Source organism: Grampus griseus, assembly GCF_964374135.1.
Source record: "Grampus griseus genome assembly, chromosome: 1".
Classification (NCBI taxonomy): Eukaryota; Metazoa; Chordata; class Mammalia; order Artiodactyla; family Delphinidae; genus Grampus; species Grampus griseus.
The window spans coordinates 47,083,576-47,110,468 of NC_139017.1; the positions used below are offsets into that span (position 1 = coordinate 47,083,576).

The window sequence follows — 26,893 nt, forward strand, 5'->3', positions numbered from 1 at the left end:
CACTTCTAGAAGTTGGATCTGACTCATCTTCCCAGTGAGCCTGCAGAGGTCCAAGAGCAAGCACTGCCCTCCAGCATGACCTTGAGCACAGTATACGATCCCTGCCAGACAGTCTTCTCACCCAAGGCATGAGAATGGTAACATGACACCATTGGTTGTGTGAGTGACATGGGACAGTATATTTGGAAATGCATGGGCAACTGGAAAGTGCTTTACAGAAGGCACTGAGGCTCATACACCTTCGGTAATTTGTCTGTGATCTTCAGAGATTGCTGGGGCTGGAACGCAGGTGTGTCAACTGCCCATTCAGGACTCACTGCCTCAAACCAAGTTCCCCAGGAGGCTGAAGAGGTCTGCCTGGCTCTGGTCAGCTCCGAGATGGCAGTTGGATAAGAAATGGTTAAAGCCAGGAAATTCCATGTTTCAATAGAAAGCTGGAGGGACTTCCCCATGGCCACACCTGGTGGTTTCCTCTGGCAGCCCCACCCATAGTACAGTGACACCAGAACGGGGAGCCCAGTTGAGAACTGCCTTGTGCTCACATAGATACACTTACTGATGCCCACCCCCCTCCTCGCAAGCAGCCAGGGCTACTGGGTGCGACCCAGAGATGCTGTCCTGCCGTGTCTGACAGCAGGACTAGGAGAAACGTCCCTTAGACCTCTTGTTCTTCACCCAGGATTCCCAGTTTTCCCCCTGCCTGGCATACAGTAGAATTCCACTTCCTTGACACCCTCTGATTAGGCGGGGCCATGTGATTTCTTAACCAAAAGCATTTAATTGCTAAGGCAAGACACCATGCTCCCCCCCAGCCCCTGTGACAGTGTGATTCTGTTAGATGTGGTGACTGCCCTCTCAGTTTGGGTCCTCGAGTGACCACAGAGCAGAGCTCCCCTGCTGGCCCACAAGGGACATGTAGCTTTGGTGAAATCAACCCTTTTCATTTTTTTTAATTTTTTTGTGGTACGCGGGCCTCTCACTGCTGTGGCCTCTCGCGCTGTGGAGCACGGGCTCCGGACGTGCAGGCTCAGCGGCCATGGCTCACGGGCCCAGCCGCCCCGCGGCATGTGGGATCTTCCCGGACCAGGGCACAAACCCGTGTCCCCTGCATCGGCAGGCGGACCCTCAACCACTGCGCCACCAGGGAAGCCCCCAACCTTTGTTGTTTTAAGCCAGTGGGATGTTCAACGTTAACCCAGCCTATGGCTAAAGCTCTACTTTCCCCACCCCCCCACACCGACGAACCTACCTGGTCCTCACCAGCATCCCTACTCTGCTCTCTCTGCATCAAGCCCGCTCTCTTTCCCAGAGTCTTCAGCACCCTGGAGTGCAATGACTGTGTGTCCAGCATTTACTAGGAAGCAGGCACTGTGTGCCGAGGACACAAAGGGGAGACCTAGTCACCCCCTCCTCCAGGAGCCGGGGTTCAGGACAGCATGGTGAATGCTATGAGATATATACTTCAGCAGGGAGTGATTCTGTGAGCCCGGTAGAGGGGGACTGCAGCAGGGAGGGGCAGCTGATGACCAAGAAGGGCTTGCAAGAAGAAAAGATACTCAACCAGACTTTGGAGGGAGGGGAGCTGGGCAGAGAAGAGGGGGTCAGAGGTATGGCATCCCAGGTCGTGGGGACACATGCACAGGCTCAGAAGTACAAGGTGGGCAGTGAGCTGCTGTGTGGTGACAGACCAAGTTTCGCTGGGCATCCTCTGTGAGGTCACATCCTCTGTGTGGACAAAAGGAATGAATGTCTTGCCTGTGGTTTTGAGCTGCTGGCCCGAGCTGGGCAGCATGTCCGTTGTTTCATCTGAGGAGGTACAGGAGCCTGGCAGGCTCCTGAGGGGAAGAGGACGCCTATAAGAGGCCTCACCGCATTTTCCTGAGTGGCTCTGAGGACTCATAGAAATAGAAGTGACAATTCAGAGGTAGCGCTAGGACCAGAGGCACGGGGAGGGGTGGGGGGCGGTCTTTGATGGCAGCTGTCAGGGAGAAAGCTCACATCTGCCTTCTCCAGAGGGAGGCCAAGTGGTGTCCTAGGAAGGGCAGGGCTTTACAGTCAGAGGTCTGAGTCCTGACTTGAGAAAGTCACTCAACCTTTCTCATTGACTTGGTGCAAAACCAAAATGAGATGCAGTGCCTGCTACCCAATAGGTCCTGAATAAATACTAGGTGCCTTTTCTGCCCCTACGTGGCTTGAGCCTGTTTGTCACAGCTGCCTTACCTGTCCAGTGCCTTAAAGAAGAGGAGAGAGAAGGACAAGGGCCAGTAGGTGTGTGGAAGAGGTAGGCAGTGTGTACTCAGCGTGCCCAGGCATTTTTGAAGGGCTGAGTGTTGAGGTCTTGGAAACTTGCTCCTTGCCCCCTTCACAGGTCGGCTCTGGCCAGGAGCTTTGGGTGCGGAAGCAGGAACAGACACTGCAGCCAGACCTGGCACCACCCCCAGGCAGCGGGAAGAGATGCAGTGGGTGCAGCACCAGGCCACTGTGTACTGTCTTTCTTGGTATGGGAAAGTGAGCATTTCACTCATTGTCTTAACCCTTCAAACCTCCTACTCACCATTCCCTCCCACGCTCTCAGCTAAAGGATTTGCAATTAATTCCGCTGAAATAAAAGAAGCGATCAAGAAGGAACTCCCTCATCTTCCCTCCCCTGAGATGGAGGAAGTGAGGAAGCGCCTCCTCTCTAGCCTTTGCTGGCCCTTGCATCTATGCTCTGTGATCTCACCCTCTTTCTACTGGGTCCTGCCCTTGAGAAAACATGCCTCAATATTGTCCATTGTAAAAAGAGAAACCTGGGCCCTTGACCCCTTTTGATGCTCCCCATTCAAAGCAAAGCCTTTGAATGAGCTGCCAGGAGTTTGACTCCCCCTTCCCACGTGCTGCCCAACTCACTCCAGTCAGCTCATTTCCCCTGTATGGCAAGTGCTATTGACAAGGGTGACCTTTCTTCACTGGCCTCATCTTACCCCACGGGCATCTGCCAGCCGATCCTCCTTGTTGAAACATTTCCTTCTCCGGGTTCTGTGACTCTCCCAGACACCTACCTCTGTCACTCGCTCCGTCTGCCCTCTTTGCTGGCTGCTTCTTCACTGGATTTCTAATTATTGGGACCTTCTCTTTTTTTCCATTTGTATATTCTTCCTGGGGATCTCATAGTTTGAATACATCTATAATGCAATAGCTCCTAAATTTGTTTTCAGGTATGATCTGTCCCAAACTCCATATTCATATATCCAAGAGTTTACTTGATATTTCCACTTGGATGTCTAATAGTCATCTCAACTTTACCAGGCCAAGCAGAATTCTTGACTAACTGTACTACCTCTTCCCCCAGGCATTCACTACCTTATTATATCGTTTCATTTTTAGAGTAACACTATTTTGCTTATTTATCTGTTCTCCCTGAAACCAGAAAGCTCCATTATCTGTTCCTCTGTTCAATACTATACGACAGTGCTTGGCACACGGTCAGGCTTAAACTGACTAACGAATGAGTCTTTGGCATACGTAATATGCCAGGGTTTCTAACTCCTGAGTAAAAGGAAGCTTCATATGCCTATGGATAGAAACATTTAGGTTAGATCATCATGAAGACCGTTTCCTAAATTCAGACCCACCCGGTCTCCTTTTTTGGTTTCTATCTGGATTGAATGGGTCTGTTTTGACTGTCACTGGTTTCCGTCAAGCTCTCATCAGAATATATGAGATGAGTTAAGAGTACCCCGAAAGGATAGCCCGCCTTTGCCTTAGGACTCTCTGAAAAGGATTTTGGGTCCTCTGTTCACAGCTTAAGCACTAGCTCCATCTCACAGCTCGTCACCTACATTCCACAGCACAGGGCGGCAGAAGAGCCTCAGCTTTGACTTAGCTAAGACCAAGGGACCAGCAAGAGAAGATCAAGCTAGAGCTCTACCATAAAGTGAGGGAGGGAGAAAAGATGACACATTAGAAGGGCATGAGAAAGTCGAATAAAAAGTATACAAATAACAGATGGCAATGGCAAACCTAAGGAAAGGATGTAACGTGTCTGGGGTAGGATTCCTTGTATTACCATTGAACATTGGGCATGAGAGATTTGATCCACCCAGGGGCCTCTGGTATTAGAATAAGCCCACGAAACATAAGTGTGGGCCCTAGGGGCTCCAGGATGCATTTCAAACGATCACCTTTGAATAACTTCACCCTTGAATATATGATCTGCTAGAATCAAAATCTAAGGGAGAGAAAGCATTTTCGGTATGCTCCCACCCCACCCCCGTACTCAACACCCACAGCACAAACACATGGGTAAGCTCTTCTTCCAGAGGCAGGGGGCTGCCAAGGGCAGAATGACCCAGGGCTTTGGTTGTGGAGGAACTAAAACCTTCAGTCACCCTCAGTTGTGGCTGACAAAGCTTCCAAGCAACTGCACAGGCTCTGTTCCTGCAAATGGGGAAATCTGACTAGTGACAGAAATGAGAACAGTCCTCACTGAAAACAGGGGAGGTGGATTCTGTGGAGGAAATGGTTCTCATGGCAACAGACTGCCCAATGGTGAGCGGGAAGACTTGCTACACAATCCCTTAGGTTCCACACATGGGCTAAAGGAAAATGCTGGGGTGGGGGGGGGGAATCCACATTCTAAATGCACCTCTGCTGTTGTCTTGCTGGGGGAGGGAGAAGACGGTTGGCTCCTGAGGTCACCCCAACTCTCCTTCTGTTGCCAGGCAGGGCTCCGTAACCACAGACGAATCAAAATCCCTCCTGGGCAGCGGGACTCCTGGATTGGAGATTTCAGGGAGTGGAGAAAGGATATAAACTGCAGCATCGAAACCTAAAAACGTATTTTATTTCGAAGTTGTGCTTTGGATTTTCCCCAATCCAACATCTGTTGAGTGACAGTCTTAGGTTCACACAAAGCATCTCCAAGCATACATACAATATTCCAGTTATCAACACTATTTTAAAGAATATACCATTTTACACAAACGTGACATACAAGTCAGACGCCACAAAATTGCAATTCCCTGGAAGATCTAACTTCTCTTCTGAACGTGAAGTACATATACACCAGCCCTTCCAGTGGTCTGTTCATCCTGTTGCTGGCATCATCTCTCATCTCTTTGGGGAGAAACCAGGGCACCCTGAGGAAGTTGGCTGAGACCAGTGTTTCCAGTTTACAGGTGGCTGGCTGCAAACTCCTCTCTTTTCCAAATTGGGATGCTGGTAGCCCCGCCCCACCTCTGCTTCCCAAAGATTGACCATCAGAGTCCACACCGGGAAAAGGATCCGTGCCTCCAGGGGCAGATTGGGGTTCTTCAAAGCATCATGCTGGTTTAGGAAGCATATCCGAGGAAGACTGGTCTCCCTAGGCCCTGGGTGGCCAGCTCCGTTTGGCTTTTCGGTGTAAAAATCACAGTGTGCAACCTCGATTCCAGTTGATTGCAAGGAGCTCTGCCGAGAAGGACTCTCCTCCTAGGGTTCCTAGTCCTCTGGACAGGACCATCTCACAGGTTTCAGGAGCACCAGAGAGGGGAAGACAACTCGGCTCCCAGAGCGGGGGTAGCAGGTGACCTCTCACACACTGTCCAGTTCATGATGCAAATCAGCAGATGGACACTGACCGAGGGGATGGTGAATGCAAGTCATGTACAGGGCTGAAAGAGAAACAAGGCAGGAGCAACAGAACAGGCCCAAGGTGTTGTCATTAAGGAGCTTTGCCTTTCCTTTCTTAGAGAAGGATGTGCCGGAAAAAGAGGAAAAGGGCAGGTATGGGCACCAATTTTGACCAGTTGGATCAAAAGGAATGTCAAGTGAAGGGTAGGGTTTCATTTCCAGCAAGGAAACAGATCCTTGGGTATGAAAGGCCCCTATTGGCTCAGGACCTGTGTAAGTCCAGGTGACAGACAAGGACAGGCCACTAAACAGATCAACAAAAGCCAAAAATGCGGAGGACTGTGGGTTGCCTCTCACAGGTTGACACACGCACTGAAGGAGTTCTTCATCTCTCCCTCCTGGCTCTTGGGATGGTTTTCCTGGTGTTGCAGGCTACTTTTCTAACTAGCAACTTCCTACAAAGCTTCTCTTTTCCTTCACACAAAAGGAGGAAAATCCTACCGCTTTCCATAGAGCCAACTACCAACTTCAAAATGTTGGTCTGAAGAGCATTTTCTGGGCCAAAGATAAGAAAGTTCAGATTTTCCTATCTGAACGGCAACCCGCTATCTCTCCTAAACTGTGGAAAATAAGGCAAAAAGCACAGCTTTAAAACCAGAAAACAGAGAAGAGGAATGAGTTTCAACTTTAACTCAAGTAGTTGTCTGAGACCCATGAGCCTGGGGTTTAACTGTCCCCAGCCCTGGTCCTCCTGGGATAGCATGATGTTAGGGGAGCTGGGACCATGGGCACCAGATTTGGAAAGCAAATTAAAGCAGACAAGGGTATTATTTTTGCTTTTTGGAGGTGAACCAGAAAAATAGCCGAAGGAAGGCCAAAATATTCAGCATCCAATTTTTGATTTTCTTAGATTCGGGCCTTGGAAAGACTTTAAAGCCCGTGGGGCGAAGAGTTCTCTTAGTTGTGCTTGTCTGGATAAATGAAGACCAGTTTTTTTTTTTTTTTTTTTTTTTTTTTTTTGCAGTACGCGGTCCTCTCACTGTTGTGGCCTCTCCCGTTGCGGAGCACAGGCTCCGGACGCGCAGGCTCAGCGGCCATGGCTCACGGGCCCAGCCGCTCCGCAGCATGTGGGAACCCCCGGACCGGGGCACGAACCCGTGTTCCCTGCATTGGCAGGGACTCCCAACCACTGTGCCACCAGGGAAGCCCCTGAAGACCAGTTTTAAGGAGCAATGTCTCTCTTTAATCTAACTAGAGCTCCCTAAGCCCCCGCTGGTCCCTGAAGAGAGGCCTTGTGGAATAACCCAACTAGGGGATAAACTTAGAATACATTTTCATTTGGGAACAATTTTAGGATTAGCAAAGCTGAATTTAATTTTTAATAGGATTATGAATTTTATGTCTTAAGTACCCAAAAAAGTGGGAGGAAGGACCCATTTCTTACCTTTTCCAAACCTGCCAAAAACACAATAAAACTGTCTTAAGCCTCTTTACCCTAAAAGCAACCAACTATAAAACTGTCTTATACAAGAAAATGTCTTAAATGGAAAACGGTACATCAGAGACAAAGATAGGAACCCGAGAAATGTCTATACATTCAGAAAAACTTTAGAAGTTCTGTAAGAAGATTGGGTTGTAGTTCCAGACAATGGAGGAGAGCAAAAGCAAACACCAATGATCAATTCACACCAATAGAAAGAAGACAGAGAGAAAGCCCCCAACCCCAAACAGTTTACAGGATTGAGTCCCATCCTGCTAAATTTCACACGGTGGAGAGAGTCAAAGGCTAGGCTCTCTGGCCCAGACAGAGTTGAGATTTGTAACGGAAACAGAGACCCCTGGTGGCTCCTGTGTGAACTGCCACAATAGCTTACAAAGAGACCAGTCTATCTAGGACCAGGAGAGGCTACACATGCCAGAGACTAGAAAAAGGTGTGTGTGTGTGTGTGTGTGTGTGTGTGTGTGTGTGTGCGCGCGCGCGCGTGTGTGTGCGTGTGTGTGTGTGGTGTGTGTGTGTGTGTGTGTGTGTGTGTGTAAAACAGAGAATGAACTGTATATGATTCTCTATGATCAGTACCCAAAACAAGATGCCACTGAGAGCTGGCCGTCAGCAGCCAGCCATCTGGTTAGGCATCCCTTGTGTCTGAGGGGACTGAGACTTCAGCCCACGGCCCTGTGACTTGCCTTGCCAGATTTCACAGTGACCTGATAATGGAGAAACCTACCTCTGGCTAACCTAAGAACAGTATGTACTGTAGCTGGCTGGATTACGACAACGGGGGGAAGCAGAAGGTAGCGGGAAGGGTGGGGGAGGGCTGGGCGATAACGAGGGCTTCATTCTCAAGGTTTTGGGTGATGGGGAGGCTAATTCCTGCAAGAACAACTTAGAACCTAATTTTCAACTGAAGTCCCCAAGCTAGTTAAATAGGAAGATTTTAATAACAGTCAGTCCCTCCAGTCCCCTTGTCTAGAACAATTAAATTACATCCCTCAGACAGTACAAGACTTGTCAGTGGACTGTGGGGAGGCAGAGGAGTTGACACCGGGGCTAGTGGCATTTGTTTTGGGGAAGACAGTGGGCTTGGGCCGTGTGGCTGGTGGCTTGACTGGGGCCGCCATCTTGACAGACTTGACAGGCCGGAAGGCGCAGGCGATGTCCCCAGCAGTGCTGGCGCTACGCTGGAAGGTGGGCTCAGGGTCCTTGAGGAGCTGAGTGTGCAGGGGACTGGAGGGCTCCGATGTGGGGGCCACCACAGGGGAGGTCTTGAGGGGCTCCAAGGTGTCCAGAACCACGTCCGGGGTGTGCTTGACGCTGCTCTGCCGTTCTAGCTCCCGCAGCTCGTTCAGGGCAGAGTTCATGGTCGCCTCAATATCCTGCGGACAGGAGAAAGGAGAGAGTGAGGCTCACGTAGGGAGAAGCCCCCAGGGTCCTATTTCAACAACCTGGGCCAAATCATGGAGAAACCGACTGTAAGGAGATGTCCAGATGATTTTATTTGGCCAAAATCTTTGAACATCTGGATGTTCAGAATGGGAGGGAAGGGGGGCAAAAGGACTTGCGTTCTCATGAGGGTTTTTTTTTACCCTTTAGACAGAGTGGTTGAGATGCTTTTTAAATAGAGCCCTCAGGCTTTAGACACACGCATGGATGTATCTACGGATGAGATAACATGTAATCCAGCAGGGACAGGAAAGGTGGATGAACTAAGGGTGGCCAGGAGTTTGGTCATGAGTACATGGGATTCATATTCTACGTTTGTTTGAAACTGTACATAATAAACAATTTTTAAAAAAAGTGGTACAGATGAAGTATGATCTTTGTTATCTTGGACTTTAAAGGCCAAAGGTTAAGAGGGTTAGTCCTTCCTCCTCAAGGACTGAGGGAAGGTTCAAGAGCCCTGGCCCTGAGGATCCATCAGGACACCCCCCCACCCCTGCCCCCGCTCCACCCCATCCAGAGTGCTCATCTTGATGAAGCCATTTCCTTCCACCCATCACCATAAGAGGGGACCAAGGAGTGACCAGGAGGGGGAGCCAGAGCCCACATAGGTGAATCTCCATTGAGTTTCACAGTGGAATACTCCAGATCTTAGGAAACAGCAGGCTTAGCTCAGGGGCTCAAGGCAGAACCAAAGACCCTTTGTATGCAGCCAGCTGCCTCCCAGGGAGACCTCCCAGATCCCTCCCCACCTCTCCACACACTGTGTCTAGCACTCCCAAACCACCGCAGGGCTCCTCCCTTGGGATCAAACTCACGTGGAAAGACTGCATGTTTCAGGCAAAGGCCCCTGGTTAAGGCTTCTTTGCCCTACAGGGTAATCCATGCTTTCTGCTGAGAGTGGTTCAATTTCACTCATCCCTTTGATGTTCTCAAACCTTAAAATTGTGCAGAAAGAACTCCATCTCCCTCCTCAGTCCCGCTCTGCAGCTAGGGTCTGTCCCAGTTATGTAGCTATTCCGACGTTCCTAACACCTGGCCAAAGAGGGAGCTGGGAGGATTCCCGTGGTGCAAGGCAGATTGCAGCCAAGAGCTTAAGGAGAGGCACAGAAACAGAAGGCTAGCAAAGCAAGACATCTCAGGCCTGTAGCTTAATACTGTGCTTGCCAGGTACACCATCCCTAAGCAGAGCACTGCGATTAAGCCAACAGAGGCCACACCCAGCCTCTACCCTGAAGTTGGGGTGAGGAGAATCTCAACTCAGTTGAGACATAAAAGGGCAATGATGAGCCTTTAGTTCCTACCTGGTCTAATGAAAATTATAGAGTTGGGAGAGACGTCTGAGTGAACTGCTTGGAGTGGCCCCGAGAGTCGTATTTTTAGAGGTGGGGTTGGATCTCTAATATTTCATGGAAAACAGAGACTCGTCAGTGTGATGCATACATGGAAGGAAGACCCTGTAGCAAGCAAGGGAGCTCATCTCCACTGCCTCTGGAGGCTTGGGCTGGAAACCTTTCTGGGACCGGAGTGCGCAGTGGCAGAGTAATTTGGGGCCTTCACAACCAGGAGCAGATTGTTGATTGATCATTGATCTATCACTAGGGACCAGAGATTAGCCTCAGGGATGATGGGAATGGCACATTGATATGAAAATGTGGCCAGAACGACCTCTGAGCCTCACCACTCGGGCAGCTTCGCTGAAATCTACCAGGGTCTCAAGACTCAAAATTGGGCTGAATGGATTCTATCAGAAACACTCAATCTGTAACTACTGGCTTTAAAAATTACAACAGGCTTGCAAATAGCCCATATATGAGCAAGAAGCCTGCCTTCTTTTATTTTGTCTTCAAGTTCTTTTTGGGGAGAGAGGGATCGGCAAATTTCTTGGAAAGCCATCTTATCGGGTCTAGATGTCTAACAGTCCCTGAACTCAGTGTATAAGGTACCGTTCTCTTTCAAGTGTCGTCATAATGAGCATGGGCTGCACTAAGCAGCAGTGACAAGTGTAGACTTGTAGTAGCTATTTGTCCAAGAGCCCCCAGTTACCTGTGCAATGACCTCAGGGTCCATGGGCCGGTGGTTATTGAAGCTTTTTGACCTGCCTGCTGTCACCGTCTTCCGGATCTGTGGACTGTCCAGCCGATTCTTCAGGGATGAGTGACGGCTGATGGAGTTGAGACTCCCATGCCCACTGATGGAACACTTATCTGGCCCTTCCTTGGGGAGACTCTGGCTCAGGATGGGCTGGGAAGATGGGCGGCAGCTTGCCCCTACCCCCGGGGAGGCGGAATCAGTCAGGGAACTGCTCAGCCCATGGCCGTCGCTCCGAAATGTTTTCCGGATGCTCCCAGATTCTGGCCGCTTCCTTTGCCTTCAATGACAAACAGAAAGGGCGGTTTGATCAGGGAGCCCTGGCTCCGAGGAAGCTAGGATGAGTGAGAGAGGGGCAGATGTTGGTACCCAGGGACTTCTGGAAGGAGAGGACACAGAGCATGTCCTCTCCTGTGTCACCTTCCCTTGCTTTCTCCATGTCTTTGTCTCCCTGCCACCCCCGACCTGGGCAAAGGAGAAATAGATACTTACTTGGTGGTCGTGGGCTTTGAGTTCTCAAGATGTAAGGTGCTGTCAGGAAAAATGTCTGATTAAGCAAAAGTTTCTAATGGGAGACAGATTCATGAAAAGGTACCCTCCGTTACCTGCTCTGCACAGAAAGCAGGCCCCAGACCCCAGGTAGGAGAAAAAGTCTCACCATCACCAAGGAGGTAGGGAATTGCTGGTAAGAGGAGAGTTGACTTTTCCAAATTTTAGCATGTTTCTTAGTCCACTGACAAGACTAATTATTTTGGGCTTTGGCAAGAGGCTGTTGCTGCTTATTCTGCAGATATGGAACAGAATATTTTTCAAGAGGCTGCAATGCTGCAGAGTTTGGGTCACGTTTGTGCATTTTCTAGGGTGGAAATACATCTACGTGACCCTAAGTCACCCAGCACTGGGCTGAACCCTGGCTCTGAGTCGATCTGTTTCAGACCACTAAAGCTCTCAGATGAAATGGTCTGACAGAATCTTATTCATATGGGTGTTGCCCACTGCTGAATAATTTCATTATCTCTTGGAATCAGATACTATAGGACCTAATCTAAGAGGCAATGACACTTCTGGTTTGGGATGGCAGCTGGGCAGCTCTGAACTTGAATATACTAAGGGCCACTGAGGCTGAGGTGGGAGTTGAGGACGGAAGAAGGGAAGGGGTAGGACCTGAAGATAAGGAGCTGGTCCTTGGGGCAGGGCCACCGCGGAGGTCTTCCTCATCATACATGCCCGGGGCCCGGTTCGGGATTTGGCACACAGCAGCCACTCCGTGAGGCTGCCTGCTCGGCAGCTTTAGCCTTGGGGGTCAGCCACTCTCCAGTGGATAAAGGATGTTCGCAGAGTCTTATAAGGTCCAGTTGAAATGACTTTTCCTCTTCTGCAAATTCTTCCCTGACCTCCCTCCCCCATGGGCAGGCAGACTTCACTCCCCCTTCTGCTCCTTCAGTGCATCTATGGAACCACTTTTTAGTGACTTGTCTCTGTGGCATTCACCTTGCCCGACTGTGAGCTCCGAGGCCAGGGATCACCTTATTCGTCCCTGAATAAGCGGCAGGCGTACCTGGCACAACAGGAGGCGCTCAGTGAATGTGTGGAATTGAACTGAGAGGCCGCACCCTAATAACTCCTTGCTGATTTCCTTTTTCCTTCTTGTGAGGAGGGCTGACTTACAAGGCCCAAACTGCTAATGAGGCAGATTTATGGAGTGGCTGGTGTGGGCCAGGCCCCAGGGATATAGAGGGAGGAAGACAGAGTTCCTGGTTTCAAGGAGCTCAGCCTGGTGGGAGATCCAAGCGCAGCTTGTGTCCTGAGATTGCCTCGGGAATACGGAATAAGGGCACCTAACTCAGCCCTGAGGAATTCAGGGGTGTCAGAAAGCCTTCCCTAAAAAGAAATTTTCGGACTGAGTCTCGAAGGGAGAAGAGTCGACCAGGTGAGAAGACAGCAGATGTGAAGGTCCAGGGGTGGAAGAGAACCCAGGGTACTCAGGAGAGAGAAGGAGCTCGGGAGGAGAGCTGTGTGGGGCAGGAGGCGTGGCTCGAAGGCCGATCAGTCCTAAGGGCAAGACATCCGGGGGGGGCGGCTGCTCCCCCACGGACCAGCTGGCGTCTGGGCAGACCACATCCTCCAAGACCCCATCTTGATACCACCAGCCAAGGAGTTCATGGGAACCGCCTTGACTTTCTACCAGATGTTCATCTTTTGAGTATTCAAGGTATTACTCTCTACAATTCCTTTGTACAAATGGCAACAAATACATGATGGCTTAAAAATCTGTACCCGACTAATTAGCTAACTCTCTCTCCACCAACCTCACCTTGGTTTCTGGGTTAATTACAGGCTTACAACCTTATGATTATAGGCTTACAATTAACGTAGACTTGTAAATAATGAAGAAAATGTCAGCCCACAGTTAACTTTTTACTAGCTGGCCCCCCCAACAGGGCACACTATGCTGGAGGGAAATAAATTAAATCCTCGATCTTTCTTACCGGTCTGACTGAAATTGTGACTACACTGACCAAGTGCGCTGAATCAGCTACTTTACTAAGTAGAGGGTGAAAGAGATGGAAAAGAACCATGTGCCCCAAACACTCCCCCTGCTACCGTCTGGTTGGAAAAAAGCCAAGAGATCTGGGCGACCTGGTGCAGTTTAAAAACAACAAGCATCTTTTATTCTCCTTCCAGTTTCAGTGTCCAGAGGCTACGGTTAACAGGTTTTCAATGTGCAAATCATTTCATTCCTCCAAAGCCAGAGGGGAATAAAAACTGTACATCATCTCCAATCCATATTCATCGGGAGCGCCCTGGGGCTTGTCATCCTGCTGGCACTGGGCCAAGGTTCAGGGCCTGGCGGAAAGAGGTCTGTAGGCTTTGGGGCTTGGTGTCTGGCCCCTTGAGATGAGATTAGTTCTCCAATAACCTGAATGTCTCTAGGGGAGGCAGCAGCACACAGGCGTGGAATCCCTCTAGACGGCCAGATCGGGTGTGGGTGGAGTTAAAACCCCAGGATGTTGCTAACAGCCACTGTGAAAGCTGGGGGGCACAGTTACGAGCCTGCTGGACAGAAGTGGGAATCTGCAAAGGGACTAACAGGGAAGGATAATACACAGGGCCAAAGCAATAGGGGGAAAAAATGGCAAATTATTTCTACTGGTGTGAAAGGGCAAGAGAAAAGGGAGCTGGGGGGTTAGACAGTGAAGAAAGAGCTCAGGACAAAGCTTTCCTTGTGGGGGTTGGTGGGGGTAGTGGTCGCCTTTCCTCCAGGGGAGCGAATGCAGGATGAGGGAGAAACAGACATGTGATATCTAAATAAACCATCTAGGGTGACATGAACCTGGTAGAAGATGCACGAGACTTTGGATCTTTGGACAGACAAGGGCCAAGGAAGACATCAAAGATTATTATTTGAGTCAGAATTGGAAAAGAGAAGGCACCTCTGAGAAACAGTACAAAACCAAGTTACGTGAAGTGACTACAGCTTTGGCCAAATTTTCAGCAGTCAGATGGCCAGGAAGTCTGAGCGGACAGACGCTGCAGGGACAGAGGGGCACACCCGTCCTTAGCGTGACGGCCGCTAGCCGGAGACCTGGGCCTGCTGACGAGGCCTGTGGATGCTTCCTTGGCCCTGTCCACCTTGGAGCAGCCACGAGCACATGCAAGCTGTCGGGCCGGGAAGTGGGGGGATGCAGCACAGGGATGGAGAGGGCGGTTAGGCCAGAGGGTGAGGCGGGGTGTCGCAAGTCATTCAGGGGAGCAGAAAATGAAAAGCAGAGCTTACTTGTTGATGTTTGCAAGATAAATATCGGCTACATGACCCCCACTGGGACAGCTGGCCCCCGCTCTGGCTGTCACCTTTTCTTCAGGTGGCTCAGAAATGACCTCAATCTCAGACTTGGGGCTGGACCTCTCCACGACACCGTCCTCGCTGGGGGAGAAGGGGCAGGCAGGCAGGGAGGAGGGGAAAACAACAACAACACAAAAAGCAGTGTTAAATCGGCAAGATGGCCCCCCCGACACACACGCGACCCCACAATGGTTCTGAGGCAGCAGCGACACCTGGCTGGGCTCTGGGAGCGGAGGCAAGGAAAGCTACGGGCCTTTGGAGGGTCATTTAAATAAAGATAAATAATCCTGCTGAGTTCTGCGGGGTCCTCAGATCCTCCGAAAGCTGGGCTAGGGGACTCCTGGATTCGAGGTGTCTGCCTTCTACCCCTCGCTGCTTTCCCGGGGCAGCTGTGCCGGGGCCACCTCCTGCAGGAGGTCCAGGTGGCCGTTTATGTGCTCAGGTCCCGAGCACAGCTGGGCAACGGCAGTCAGCTCTGCCATGGCTCTGGAGATGCCGGCGTTGAGGCAGAACACTGCCACACTCTGTCGTAGCGCATCTAGCCCTGCTTAGAGCGTCCAAGCCGGTCCCAGGTCTCTCCACGGCTCTCCCGGCCCCTCTGGCTACTGATGACAAAGAAAGCCCCTTCTCCCCCACAATTCATCTTCTCTCGGTCCTGGAGTGAAGTCATAATGCTAAATTTGGGAGGGTCCACGCACAGATGGCCACCAGGTATGCGATGTTATCAACAGAGGGAGGATTTCCCCGCAGAACGAGCTGGGGAGAGGCTGAGAGGGTGCAGACTCATTCAGGATATCAACCTTTAAAAAATAATATTAAGGGAAGGACTAAAAACACTGACAGCATCGTATCCAAGGGGAGGGAGTCGGGATCAGAGGCAGGGCAATGGGGCAGGGAGGCAGATTTGAGGGGCCACGGGGAAAAGCCTTCCTGATGCAAAGACATTGCTTCAAAGAGCAGGAACCAACCTACAGCCCGTGTGATGAAGTCTCTCTGGAACCAGTCCATGTTCCCTTTGTTCCCCGACATCCTTTCCCCTCCTCTCCCCTGTCTTTCTCCAAGTCAACCTCATCTGGGTTAAATGAACTGGGTTATTTCCACAAGGCTGCTTAAGCTAGATTTCTACTAGAAAATGAACTCAACATTTTCATTTGCAAGTGGAAAAGCGCCATCAGGTTGTTTAAAAAAAAAGACAGAGAAATCAAAATGTTTTCCCAACCTGATCTTTCCAGAAAGGAAATATAAGTGGTCAAATAATAACCCCTCATTATCACTCAGCAGGTATAAATGTGGATGAGTGCTGGCTGGCAAGTTTCTAGAATGACTGGGGGTGGGGGAGGGTGGTGGAGATGTGATTGGCGGGGGAGTAGAGAGTGGAGAGATGAAAAAACAATTCTCCACTCAGTCTCTGAGTCTGGGGGCCCTTCAAAGGAACCACGACACTTCAGGACTGTGTCGGCGCCCCCTAGGGGTTGGTCTCCCTCATCCTCCTGGGCTCCAGAAATAAAGTCTCACTCCCACAGTGCGGCCAGGGACCCCTAAAGGTGCAGGGGGCCTAACGTACGTGTCTTGGACCACGATGTACTGATGGGGGATGAGTCCGTCGATGCCATTGTGCCGGCCTTCCCACCAGTCGTCGGAAGCCCGCTGGTAGAGCAGCAGGGATGCCCCCTTCTTGAAGGACAGCTCTCGGGCTGTCCGGCCCACGTAGTCAAACTTGGCAATGGCCTCGATGGGCTCACACTCTGAGAGGGGTGGAAAAGAAGGGAACACATGCTGTTGGGACTCACAGACTCAGGAAACTGGGTAGAAGAGCCCAGTTAGCTGAACTTACAGTGGTGGGAAGATAACCTAGTGTGAAAATAAGTCACGGATGATCTATAAAGCAGGTATTCCCATGCAGACTGTGCAAACCCCTGAAAGCACTTGTATGCTCTTCCTTGCCTTTGCTTATGCTGTTCCCTCCACCTGAATCTCTCTCTGTCACCTGCCTGATGAAACACATTGAATCACAACTCAAACATCACCTGCTTCCTCTAGTAACTTCCTTGGTGTTCCCATAGCTCTTTATGCCATACTGTACTTGTAAGCATTACTTCCTTTCTGACTGTAAAATAACTCCATTAATTTAGAACACTTAACATATTGTACTTTGAATAACTTATTTACACTATCCACTCTCCCTACTAGAACATGAGCTTTTAGTTGCTATAAAGAGAAAATAACTTGCCCAATCAACTTTCCAAGGAGCAAAATATGGAAATATATGTTGTGGTCAATACATGGAAAAATGCACATGTAAGTGATTTGAAAAATTAAAAGGGGTGTGCAAAGGCAATGTATTTTTACTTTTGTGTATGCTTCTGTTTCCTCATCTATAAAATGAGGATAATAATAGTGCCTTTTTCAGGAAGTTGGTATGAGGAGTCAACAAATAACAATTTGTAAAAGTGCTCAGAACTGTGTGGGCCCACAGTAAGTGCTACATACGTGTCAGCTACTGTTATTACTGTCATCGTTGTCATTATCTGTTCTGGGCCGCAGGTAGAGGTCAGAGAGCAAAAAGAAGGCTCCCACAAATCAGGAACCCAGGGTTAAAATCAGATATTCTGAGTAGTGGAGAGAAAGGCTACTTACAAACAAGACTATGCCTAGACAGCCAGGGCAGGTGGGTCTGCTCCTGAATGGGCAGGGCTGGGGACTTCACTACAGGGGGCCTGTCTAAATATCCCAATGTCAGTTCCATACAGCTGCGGGTTTGTCACTCGACCTCTCTGGCCTCAGTTTTCTTAACTATTAAATAGCAGCTATATCAATTTCACTAGGGATTAAGAGGTAAGACATATACAGCCTCTAGCAGTGCTGGGCACACGCAGGCTCTAATCAAATACGAATTTCCCTGGTTCACCAAATCCCTTCCCATTGTGTGGTAAATTATCATATTGATCCATCTGACCTTAAGAGTCAAATCAGCAATCCTAATTTCTTTTTCTCTTTTAAACGCTGGCCTAGGATTGCAGAATTCATAGCAAGGCAGGGAGCAGGGAACACTGCAGCCTGTGCCATTTTGTTCTTGTGCCCAGAAAATTCTGAGGCCCCTTGTCAGCTGCTGAGACTTCCAGAGCCCAAGCGATCCAGAAATGGAGGTGTAGAACTGTTGGCAGGAGGGGGAATGTGCTGGCTGGACAGACCCTAATAAATCATGGGCACTGCCGAGGCCCACGGACGACAGCTGCGCATTCCAGCTCTCGACGCACACACGCCAGGCTGCGCAGCGCATGTCTGTGCTTTGGAAAGGGTCAATTTTTCCAGTCGGCAGGCGTGAGAGCATGTGGTTTCTGCATCCTGGTTCCCATCCCCCTCTGGCTTGCTTCTGCCGGGTTCTTGGCACCCAGCTTCACTATTCCCTGGGCCCTCTGTTTTTCAAATGAGCTCTCCTTCCCTTTGGTCTCCAGCTACCTGGCAGGAGTCTGGGCCATGACAAGGGACTGACAGTATGCTGGTGAGACAGCCAGATGAGACAAAGAGCTGGGAGGTGGATGAGGCGCAGTGAGGTGGGGCGAGAAGGGTGAAGGATGAAGGGCTAAGGTCTAGCTCTTCACCTCTGGTTTAATACAGAGACCACTCTATTTGAGAAGGTGGGCTGCCTCTCCAAGAAAGGGAAGGAATGAAGCTGGGAGGCAGGAGAGCTCCCTGCTCGTCTTGAGGGGACTGCTGGACAGGAAGGGCCATCAGGAGCACAGGATATATAATCTCTCCTTTCTGCTTCACCACCCCACAGTCCCACTGACTCCAAGTGGGGCCTCGTACCGTCATCACTTGTGTGGTGCTCTGCAGCCACATCCTGGGTTGAGTCTTCAGCCGAGGTAGTCTCTCCGTGAGGGCTGTCACTGCAACAGAACCAAGAGTAACTGGGACCTCAGCATTTGCTTACAAAATTCTTGTCTTCTCTTTCACACAGCTTCCTTGGACATGGGATCTATCCTAGACTCTCCAGATCCTGATCACATACTCCAGACAGATGCTTATAATGAAATGTAAGGCTCTCGGGATTCTCTAGGCTAGCTCCCGCTACAAAAACTACTCGAGACTACATGGGACTTACAACATCTTGAGACAAGAGGAACCCCATTTGAACTTACAAATCTTTTCGAAAATACGGAACAACTTAGCTCCTCAAGGTTTATTTCTCTAGGTGAATTAGTTCCTGGAGGGAGCATGGTGGAAGGGAAACACCGGGCTTTAGCATCGGCTACAACTGGATCCAAATACCAGCTCTGACACCTGGTAGCTGTGCGACCCTGGGCAATTACTTAATCTCTTTCAGCCTCAGATACCTAATCTACGAATCGAGGATAATGGTCTATATATCTCACAGAGTTGTGTTAGGATTCAATGAAATAAGAGGGAGTGATTAATAAGCAGTGCTTTCTCTCCTTCTTTCTCATCTTGCTTGATGGCTCTGGCTGCTTTGTGGTTTAGTGCTGGTGAGAAAGTAGGAGGTGAGTCATAGAAATGAGTGGGAAACACAAGCAGGGGAAGAAAGTCTGCTGTGGGCTGGACGCTGCAAGAGGGCAGCGGATGAGAGCTGGGTCAAGTTCTTGACAGAATTCATGGAGCCTCAAATTACCCAGGGTGGAGAATCGAGAATGAGCAGGGAAGTTATTAGGAAAAGTCATTTCTACTCCTGATCTCTTGGACTTCAGAGCGCATGGGGAGGGGCACCAGGAAGTTCTGACTTCCTGAAAAGTAGAGAAAAATCCTGTTCATTTCTGAAGTTTCTTCCTCTGGTGGTAGGTAGTAACGAGTGAGACTTTCCAGGCAGTTCTATGGAAGCACCATCACCCCTCAACCCCACATCCTGGCTTCAGTTTCTACCTTTGAGCATACAGCCTCTCCCTCCTCAGCGGATGGGTCCTTCGCTCCTAGAAAGTTCCTCAAAGACCAGGGGACTAATTTAGAACTCACCCCGTGTGAAGCAAGGCAGTTCCAAGGAGGATCTCCAGACCCCAGAGAACATTATGGGAGAACATCAACAGGGATTCCTCTTCATCAGAAAATGTGGGCACACTTTCTCACTGTTTTCTGGGCCTCAAAACCCTCTGAATGAGTTTGGTGACATTCTGGAAACCCTTGGGACCCCAGGGGTGTGCAGGGCAAAGGCTCACTTTTCCCCAGACCTCTGAGTTCATTTCTTTGGCTGTCCACTAAGGCGGCAGCTCCCAAATTTCATGGAGCCCTGGACTGCTTGTTAAAAAGAGACTGCCTCACCCACTCCCAGAGTTTCTGATTCACTAGGTCTGGGTGGAGTCGGGGCACTTGCATTCCTAATCAGCCTGTGTAAGGCAGGTGCCGTTGGTCCAGGGACCCCACTTTGAAAACCACTGCCCTAAGGTAAAGACAAGCTGATGCTTTATAAGGTCCCTTCTAGCCCTGAAATGCTATGCTTCTCTCATTCCACACGCACACCCCAGCCTACCTAACACCTGTGGTCTCAGAAGCAGCCCAGCATGCTACACCACAGGCAGTCCTGGAAAACTGGGTTCCGGTCTCAGGGCTGGTAAGCGTGGTGCAGTGGGGCTGCAGAGAGGCCAAGCGGCCTTGGTGCTCCCTCTTCCTGGCTGTTCTGGTCTCCTGGCCCATCTCCAGTATACTTGGGCTCTGACTCCCCCTTTGCCACCCCTCCCTCCCCTCCTTCATCCATCTTAGCTCACTTTGCTGGCACTTCTCTCTCTTCTGATGGACAGGCTGGGAGCCTTCTGAGTGGCTATGAACCCAGCAGTCAGATGGTCCCTCCTACCCAAGGTCATTTACTCTTGATCCTGGGGTGCTTCTGGCCTCCCAGCCAGTCTGTGGTAGTAACAGGCCCTGACTAATCTTGTGGTTTTCCCAGAGGCTGCTAATAAATGGCAGATGCACAACCAATGGGGCTGGGGGGTGGTGGTGGTGTGCTGGGAGAAGACCTTGGACAGAACTGAGAGGTAGGTGCCCTCCCATCTGTGCCCGGTGAGCCCTACCAGGGCCCTGCTGAACCGGGCCGTGAGGTGGGGCTCTGTGTCCTGGAATGGGCCCAGAGCCTGCAGCGGTTTGATATGTGAGAAGGCAGGTGAAGCAGGAATCGGGAACACTATTCCACAGCTTTTCAACACTCATGCAAGGGAAACCAACTCTCCAAGTCACATGTACAAGGACAGCTCCCTGGAGCCCACCAGCCAGTAGGCTGGGACTCGAACAACATCCCTAGTCCCCACCAGCCATCTGTCAGTGACCGGAAGCTTTCTCTCCGAGCTGGTGAGCCTAGATTTCTCCAGCTCAGCCTCAGATGCCGGGATCTACAGGACAGCAGAGAAGACCGAACTCAGCGATGTCAGTGGTACTTTTATGTTCACAGACACATGAATAGCATTTTCCTCACTCCTTGGGCTGGAGGCTCCTTCTGTGGGGATCAGGGAGAAGCATGGACTGACTGGCCTCTCATTAAGTAAGCAACCTCCCCTGTCCTCCCCTACCTCAGTCCATAGCAATGGGGCTGGCTGAATTGCTTCCAGATGTTGAATTCAGATGGAATCCGATTTGGGCTGGCTTATGCTTTCAGCCCAGGCTGAAACACTGTTTAGGGGAAGAAGGGAAAGGGAGGAGGAGGAAGAGGTAAGGGATGTTAGGGAGTAAAAGAGAGAGGCAGTTGTCTTTGCGTTTACTGGGAAAATGACCCTGTAAGTGGCACGATGGGGGCAGTGTGGGGCAGTGGGTGGTACCATGCACTGACAGTCAAGGGGTCAGGGCTGGGATCCCCACCACTGAGGTGGCCTCAAAGATCGTCCCTGGCCTCTCTAGATTGCAATGACTTAATCTATAAAATGGAAATCTGTTATTTGTCTAACGGAAGGGTCTAGTAAAGATGTGCCCTAGGGATTCCTTTTACATCTCTGTTTCCAGGTGAAGTCATGACGAACCTGCTTCAGTGGGGCACTGGGCCTAACCTGCCGAAAATGGACCTTACCCCACTTTCTCATCACAAATGTCTGAGATCATTACTAAATTATCATTGTATAAACTCACAGTCAGGACATATGCTTCATAACTGAAATCTTCCCAATAAGACAGAAATTCCCTGGGACGCAGGACTGTTCTTCTCACAATAGCCAGCTCCGAGCAGGAGCCAGAGAGACATCGCTGCCTGATGAACGCCAGTTCTGCGTACAATCTGATCAAATTTCCTTTCCCGGAGATCATTAATGTTCCTGTTATTGCTGTCGTTATCTTTCAGAATGGTCTCTCATCACTCAGAACTCGTAAAAAAGGAGGCAGCCTGAAGTGGCACTGAGTAGTTTGGGTCGAGGTGGGGCCCTGCCTACAGCAACCCCCGATCCTGGCAGCTTGAAGTGCCTCGGAGTGGGAGGTGGGGAGGATCTGGGTGTTTCCCTTGGTCTCGCTTGGCCATCTGGCCCCCACGCCAGTGCGTGTTGGTGACATTTCCCCTCCTCCGACCCTGAGCCCCCTACCAGTAATCCTCCGTGCTCCCTCCTCTGCTGTAGATGGGGCCCTCCAGCTCCCTAGGGTTTGGGAAGATGTTCTCGTGCTGGATGATGATGGTTTTGATCAGCTCATTCACGTGGGCTTGGCAGGACACCTGGTCATGGCCCTCAGGCACTGACATCAGCGAGGGCCCGAAGCAGATGGCGAGGTTGTAGGGGTCCATCATGTTCTCTTCACTGAACTGTGATAAACTGGAGGAGAAGGAAAAGGGGGCAAGCTGAAAAGCACTCGCATGAATGCCCAGAAAACACAGTCACAGGAGGCGCTGCCAGGAGCAAGAACAGAAGCAGCACAGACGGCCCCCTGCTTTTCTGGGCGTCAGAGCCCTTCTAGAAAGCCGGTAGGGGGAGAAGAGAATGACCACCAGGACACTATTCAGGAGCCAAGGGGGGGCCAAGTGGAGGTCCCTCCTTGCAGATCTCGCCCCTCCTCTTTCTCTAGCTCCCTGTTCAAATCTTACTTACCCCCCAATCCCCACCCCAACCCTAGACCATATCCACCAAATCCACCCTGCCTTGCGGACACACCACTCTGCAGAGCTGGATACGCTCCCACAGACCAACCCACTAAGCCGACAGAACAGACGGAGCCCCTCGGGCTGCCCTGGTAATGACACGGTCAGAAGACGCAGGCATTGTGCGCTGTGTTCCTTCTTGAATGGCAAAATAATCAAATTATTAGGGATATTCCATTCTAAGCTCTAGACTTATTTAAAAAAATAGCCAACTGATTAGCTTTTGTATTCCATCAAGCCCGTGAATTTCTTCCTGGAGTAGCTAATGCAATTGTTTTCCATTTTCATAATATCCTCCTCCACTATTACATTCAGGATTTATTCAGGAAAAGGTCAGCATGTAGCTCAGCTCCTGCTCAGGCTTCCCCTGGACGCAGTCTGACTTCATTATTGGGTATTTTATTCCAGGAACTCCCCCTTTCCAGCCAGCAGCTGCTCCAGCCATACCTCCAACCCTGGCCAAGGACCCAAGCCCTTCAGTGGTGAGTGCCCACGGGTCTGTCTGTCCAGGCACTGAAGGCTGGGCTAGCTCTGGATGTACCCCGCCCCTAGGAGTCTGCAGAAACGTGAGCTCTGCTACGGGGTTCTGCCTGCCTTGTGGGCATCTGGATTCTGACAGATCTTGAGAGGATACCAAAGCCATGGTGCTTAGCCAGAGGCCTGGGACTCAGCTGTCTTCATCTGAGTAGCTGTTCTTCAGAACTGAGCAGAGTTGACTTCTAGTGTATCCAGCATCCAGACTCAAATGACCAAGCTGGTCTCTATCTCAATGATTCTCTCCTTCACTGAAGATTCAGATACGTCCCCGGTCCCCCCACAGAATCACTGCAGAACATGTGAAGTGGGACAATGAAGTGGGACAGTGACAAACAACTGTCATGGCTGAGGACCACTGCTCTGTAGGACCCGGTCAGATGCAGGGAGGCCTGAGATGGGTGCGTTGATGGATCTCAGTGGCTGGACTGCTTCATAGGAGGTTTTAAAGATTTAATTTTATAATCCTTCTCTGGCTCCTGAGTTAAAAGAGAGCAGAGATTCAGAAAAGGCTGGTAGATGTTTCCAAGTCTACTTCTTGGTCAAATAAAAACTGGAGAGAGACAGGAGAGATAATTAGCTTGGGAACCTTAGCAGGGACAACGGAGGCATGAGGTGCCACGGGGCTAAAATTGTAGCCCATCCCAGGCTGGCTGGTTCCTCGAGTCATGGAGGGACAAGCAGGAGGAAGTCTGTTTCTTTAGTGTGATCTGACAACGTTTTGGTAACATGCAAGGAAAGCAGTAGTTTCTGGGAAGCCTGGTGGTCAAAGGGAGATAAACTCTAGACCTGAGGGTCCCAGTCTAAGCTCACTGAGAGAAGAGGAATCTTGCCCGGCCTTCTAAGGCAAGGACTGCTCAACTCCTAGGTGGCTACAATGACCAGGGCCAGAGAGGACCTGTGTTTGTGCACTGGGGTCCACTTCTCATGGGTCCAGGTCCATTTCTTATTCCCATTAAAATACAGACCAAGATCCTTCTTTCTCTTCCAATCTACTGGAACACCTAAGTTCTGGGGGTAAAGCCATGGTGCTTAACTACTTGAGGGACACAGGCTCCTTCAAGAATTTGACAAAAACTAAGGATTCTCTCCCCAGGGAAATTCATATATGAGCACATAACAAATGCACACAATTCTGTATATAATATAATGGTGCTAATAATCCTTGAAGACTCTGATGGCTGTACCTAGTATAAGACCTCAAATACTGGATTTTTATTTTTGAAGAAATATCTAAAATGGATAATACTGGTAACAGCTCCCTCTTTAAAAAAAATATTTTTTTGGTATCGACTTCTACACATGCCATCTCCTCTAAGAACTGTACTGTATTTCTTTAGGTTCTGTCCATAACACGAGTGAACTTTCCTAATGGATTTGAACTCATCCTCTTTTGAGCACCTTAAAAAGGTCCAGCGTAGTGGGTTTTGGGGGGAATGAGAAAATCAGGATTGGCGTGGGAAAACTGTTTTTCATCATGCATTTTTCTGGACTTTTTACTTTTAAATGATGCACATTTGTTGGTTCTGAAGAACCTAGGAGCAGGACAGGAATAAAGACGCAGACGTAGAGAATGGACTTGAGGACACGGGGAGTGGGAAGGGGAAGCTGGGACAAACTGAGAGAGTTGTATTGACATATATACACTCCCAGATGTAAAATAGATAGCTAGTGGGAAGCAGCAGCGTAGCACAGGGAGATCAGCTCGGTGCTTTGTGACCACCTAGAGGGGTGGGATAGGGAGGGTGGGAGGGAAACGCAAGAGGGAGGGGATATGGGGATATATGTATACATATAGCTGATTCACCTTGTTATACAGCAGAAACTAACACAACATTGTAAAGCAATTATACTCCAATAAAGGTGTTTAAAAAACACGATGCACATTTGTATCTCTGATTACATTTAAAAAGAAAAACAAAACATCCCAAGAATTTTAGAGTCAAGCAGACCTGGTTTTGAGTCCCAGCTCCATTGCTTACCATCGTTTTGTACTAGTTCCCTAGTTTCTTCATAAAATGGGGGCAATTATGTGCCCCCTTGATGGGCTGTTGTGAAGACTAAACGAGGTAATATGTGCAAAGCACTTAGCACTGTGCCTGGCACATAGGTGATGTTTAAGAAATATTTTCTGTCATTTTAATGTCCTGTTTGCTTCTTGACATAGGACCTTTTTTTTTTTTTGTGGTACGCGGGCCTCTCACTGCTGTGGCCTCTCCCGTTGCGGAGCACAGGCTCCGGACGCGCAGGCTCAGCGGCCATGGCTCACGGGTCCAGCCGCTCCGCGGCATGTGGGATCTTCCCAGACAGTGTTCCCTGCATCGGCAGGCAGACTCTCAACCACTGCGCCACCAGGGAAGCCCGGCACAGGACCTTTGATTCCAGTCAGGGAAAAGCAGGGCCGCTGACATTTGGCAGTAATTGACTTACAGGTGTCCACCGTCTTCTTCTCCTGACAGGCATAATCTAACAAGCTGAGGGCTCTGCATCCCCAAATCAAAACCTTAAATCCTCAGGGAGAGCACGAAGCTTTGAACACACTGTTTTAAACATATGACACTTCCATTAAAAACCTTCAACTTCATGGCCTCCAGGGGTTTGATTTGGCAACACCCAACAGACCACGGGTAAGATATTATGCATCAGGGTTGATTTCAGGTTTGAAAGGGATGAAGAGGAATTGTATTATTCACCATGGCTCCAGGCAAAACGTGGGGTTGAGAATCTGTAAATCCATGGTTTAACAGACTTTCCCAAAAGGCTCCTTAAGAGATAAGAAGTAGAAGGTAATTGTGGCTGACTCTTCCTGATGGCCCTTCAAAGGCACTCCCTCACTCCCCTTGCCCCCTCTCCCCAACTTCCATGGTCCCATATCTATTAACTGACTTGCCTTCCTCCCTCTCACCTCCTCAAGAATAGCACTCCAGCAATTACCTTGCTCTCTCCTCCATCATCATTTCTTCTCTATGGGGTCACCCCCACTAGCATGCCAATGTGCAGCAATACCACCCATCTTGAAAACAATATTCTCTCTTAAGTCCGAATCCATGCTGAATTACTGTCCCATTCTCTTCTCTTTATAATAAAATTCTTTGAGAGTTGTCTCTGATTCTCTGGTTCTTCTTTACCGGTTCTGTTATGGACTGAATTGTGTCCTCCCTGCCCCCCAATTCATATGTTGAAGCCCTAACTTGACTGTAATGACTGTATTTGGAGACAGCCCCTTTAAGGAGGTAATTAAGGTTAAATGAGGTCATATGGGTGGGGCCCAAACCCTACAGGACTGGTGTCCTTATAAGGAGAGGAAAAGAGAGCAGAGCTCTGTCTCCCAGTGTGTGCACAGAAGAAAGGCCACGTGAGGAAGCAGTGTGGTGGTTGTCTACAAGCCAAGGAGACAGGTCTCCCCAGAAACCAACCCTGCTGGCATCTTGATCTTGCACTCCCAGACTTCAGAACTGTGAGAAAACAAATTTCTGTTGTTTAAGCCACCCAGTCTATGGTATTTTGTTGGGGCAGCCCTAGCAGATTCACACACCTACTCTCTTCCCGTGCAGCCCCCCAACCCCTCTATCGTGGTAAAATACACACAACAGAAAATTTACCATTTTAACCATTTTAAAGTGTACGGTCCAGTAGCATTTAGCTGAATACGACCCCACTGTACGGATCTACCACATTTTGTTTATCCAGCATCAGCACCCCTTCTCGCTTGAACTGACACCATCAGGATTTTGCCCCTCCTCCTCCACCAAGACAATGCCCATCAAGGTCACTAGTGACATCTATGCTGCTAAATCAGTTCTCAGTCCTTTTCTTAGCTGACCTGTCATCATGTTATCCCAGT

General features: G+C 49.8%; 1 protein-coding gene across 1 annotated transcript in view; it reads right to left on the bottom strand.

Annotated features, from left to right (window-relative positions):
* Positions 1–4,856: 4,856 nt before the first annotated feature.
* SRGAP2 (SLIT-ROBO Rho GTPase activating protein 2) overlaps positions 4,857–26,893 on the bottom strand; it is a 235,465-nt gene continuing 213,428 nt past the window's right edge. The window contains exons 17-23 of the mRNA XM_082654624.1: positions 21,968–22,192; positions 18,276–18,355; positions 16,030–16,210; positions 14,400–14,546; positions 11,114–11,152; positions 10,577–10,901; positions 4,857–8,466 (exon numbers count right to left, since the gene is read on the bottom strand). Of these exons, the coding sequence (XP_082510750.1) occupies positions 8,083–8,466; positions 10,577–10,901; positions 11,114–11,152; positions 14,400–14,546; positions 16,030–16,210; positions 18,276–18,355; positions 21,968–22,192 (1,381 nt within the window). The 3' untranslated portion in view covers positions 4,857–8,082. The remainder of the gene's footprint in view (positions 8,467–10,576; positions 10,902–11,113; positions 11,153–14,399; positions 14,547–16,029; positions 16,211–18,275; positions 18,356–21,967; positions 22,193–26,893) is intronic.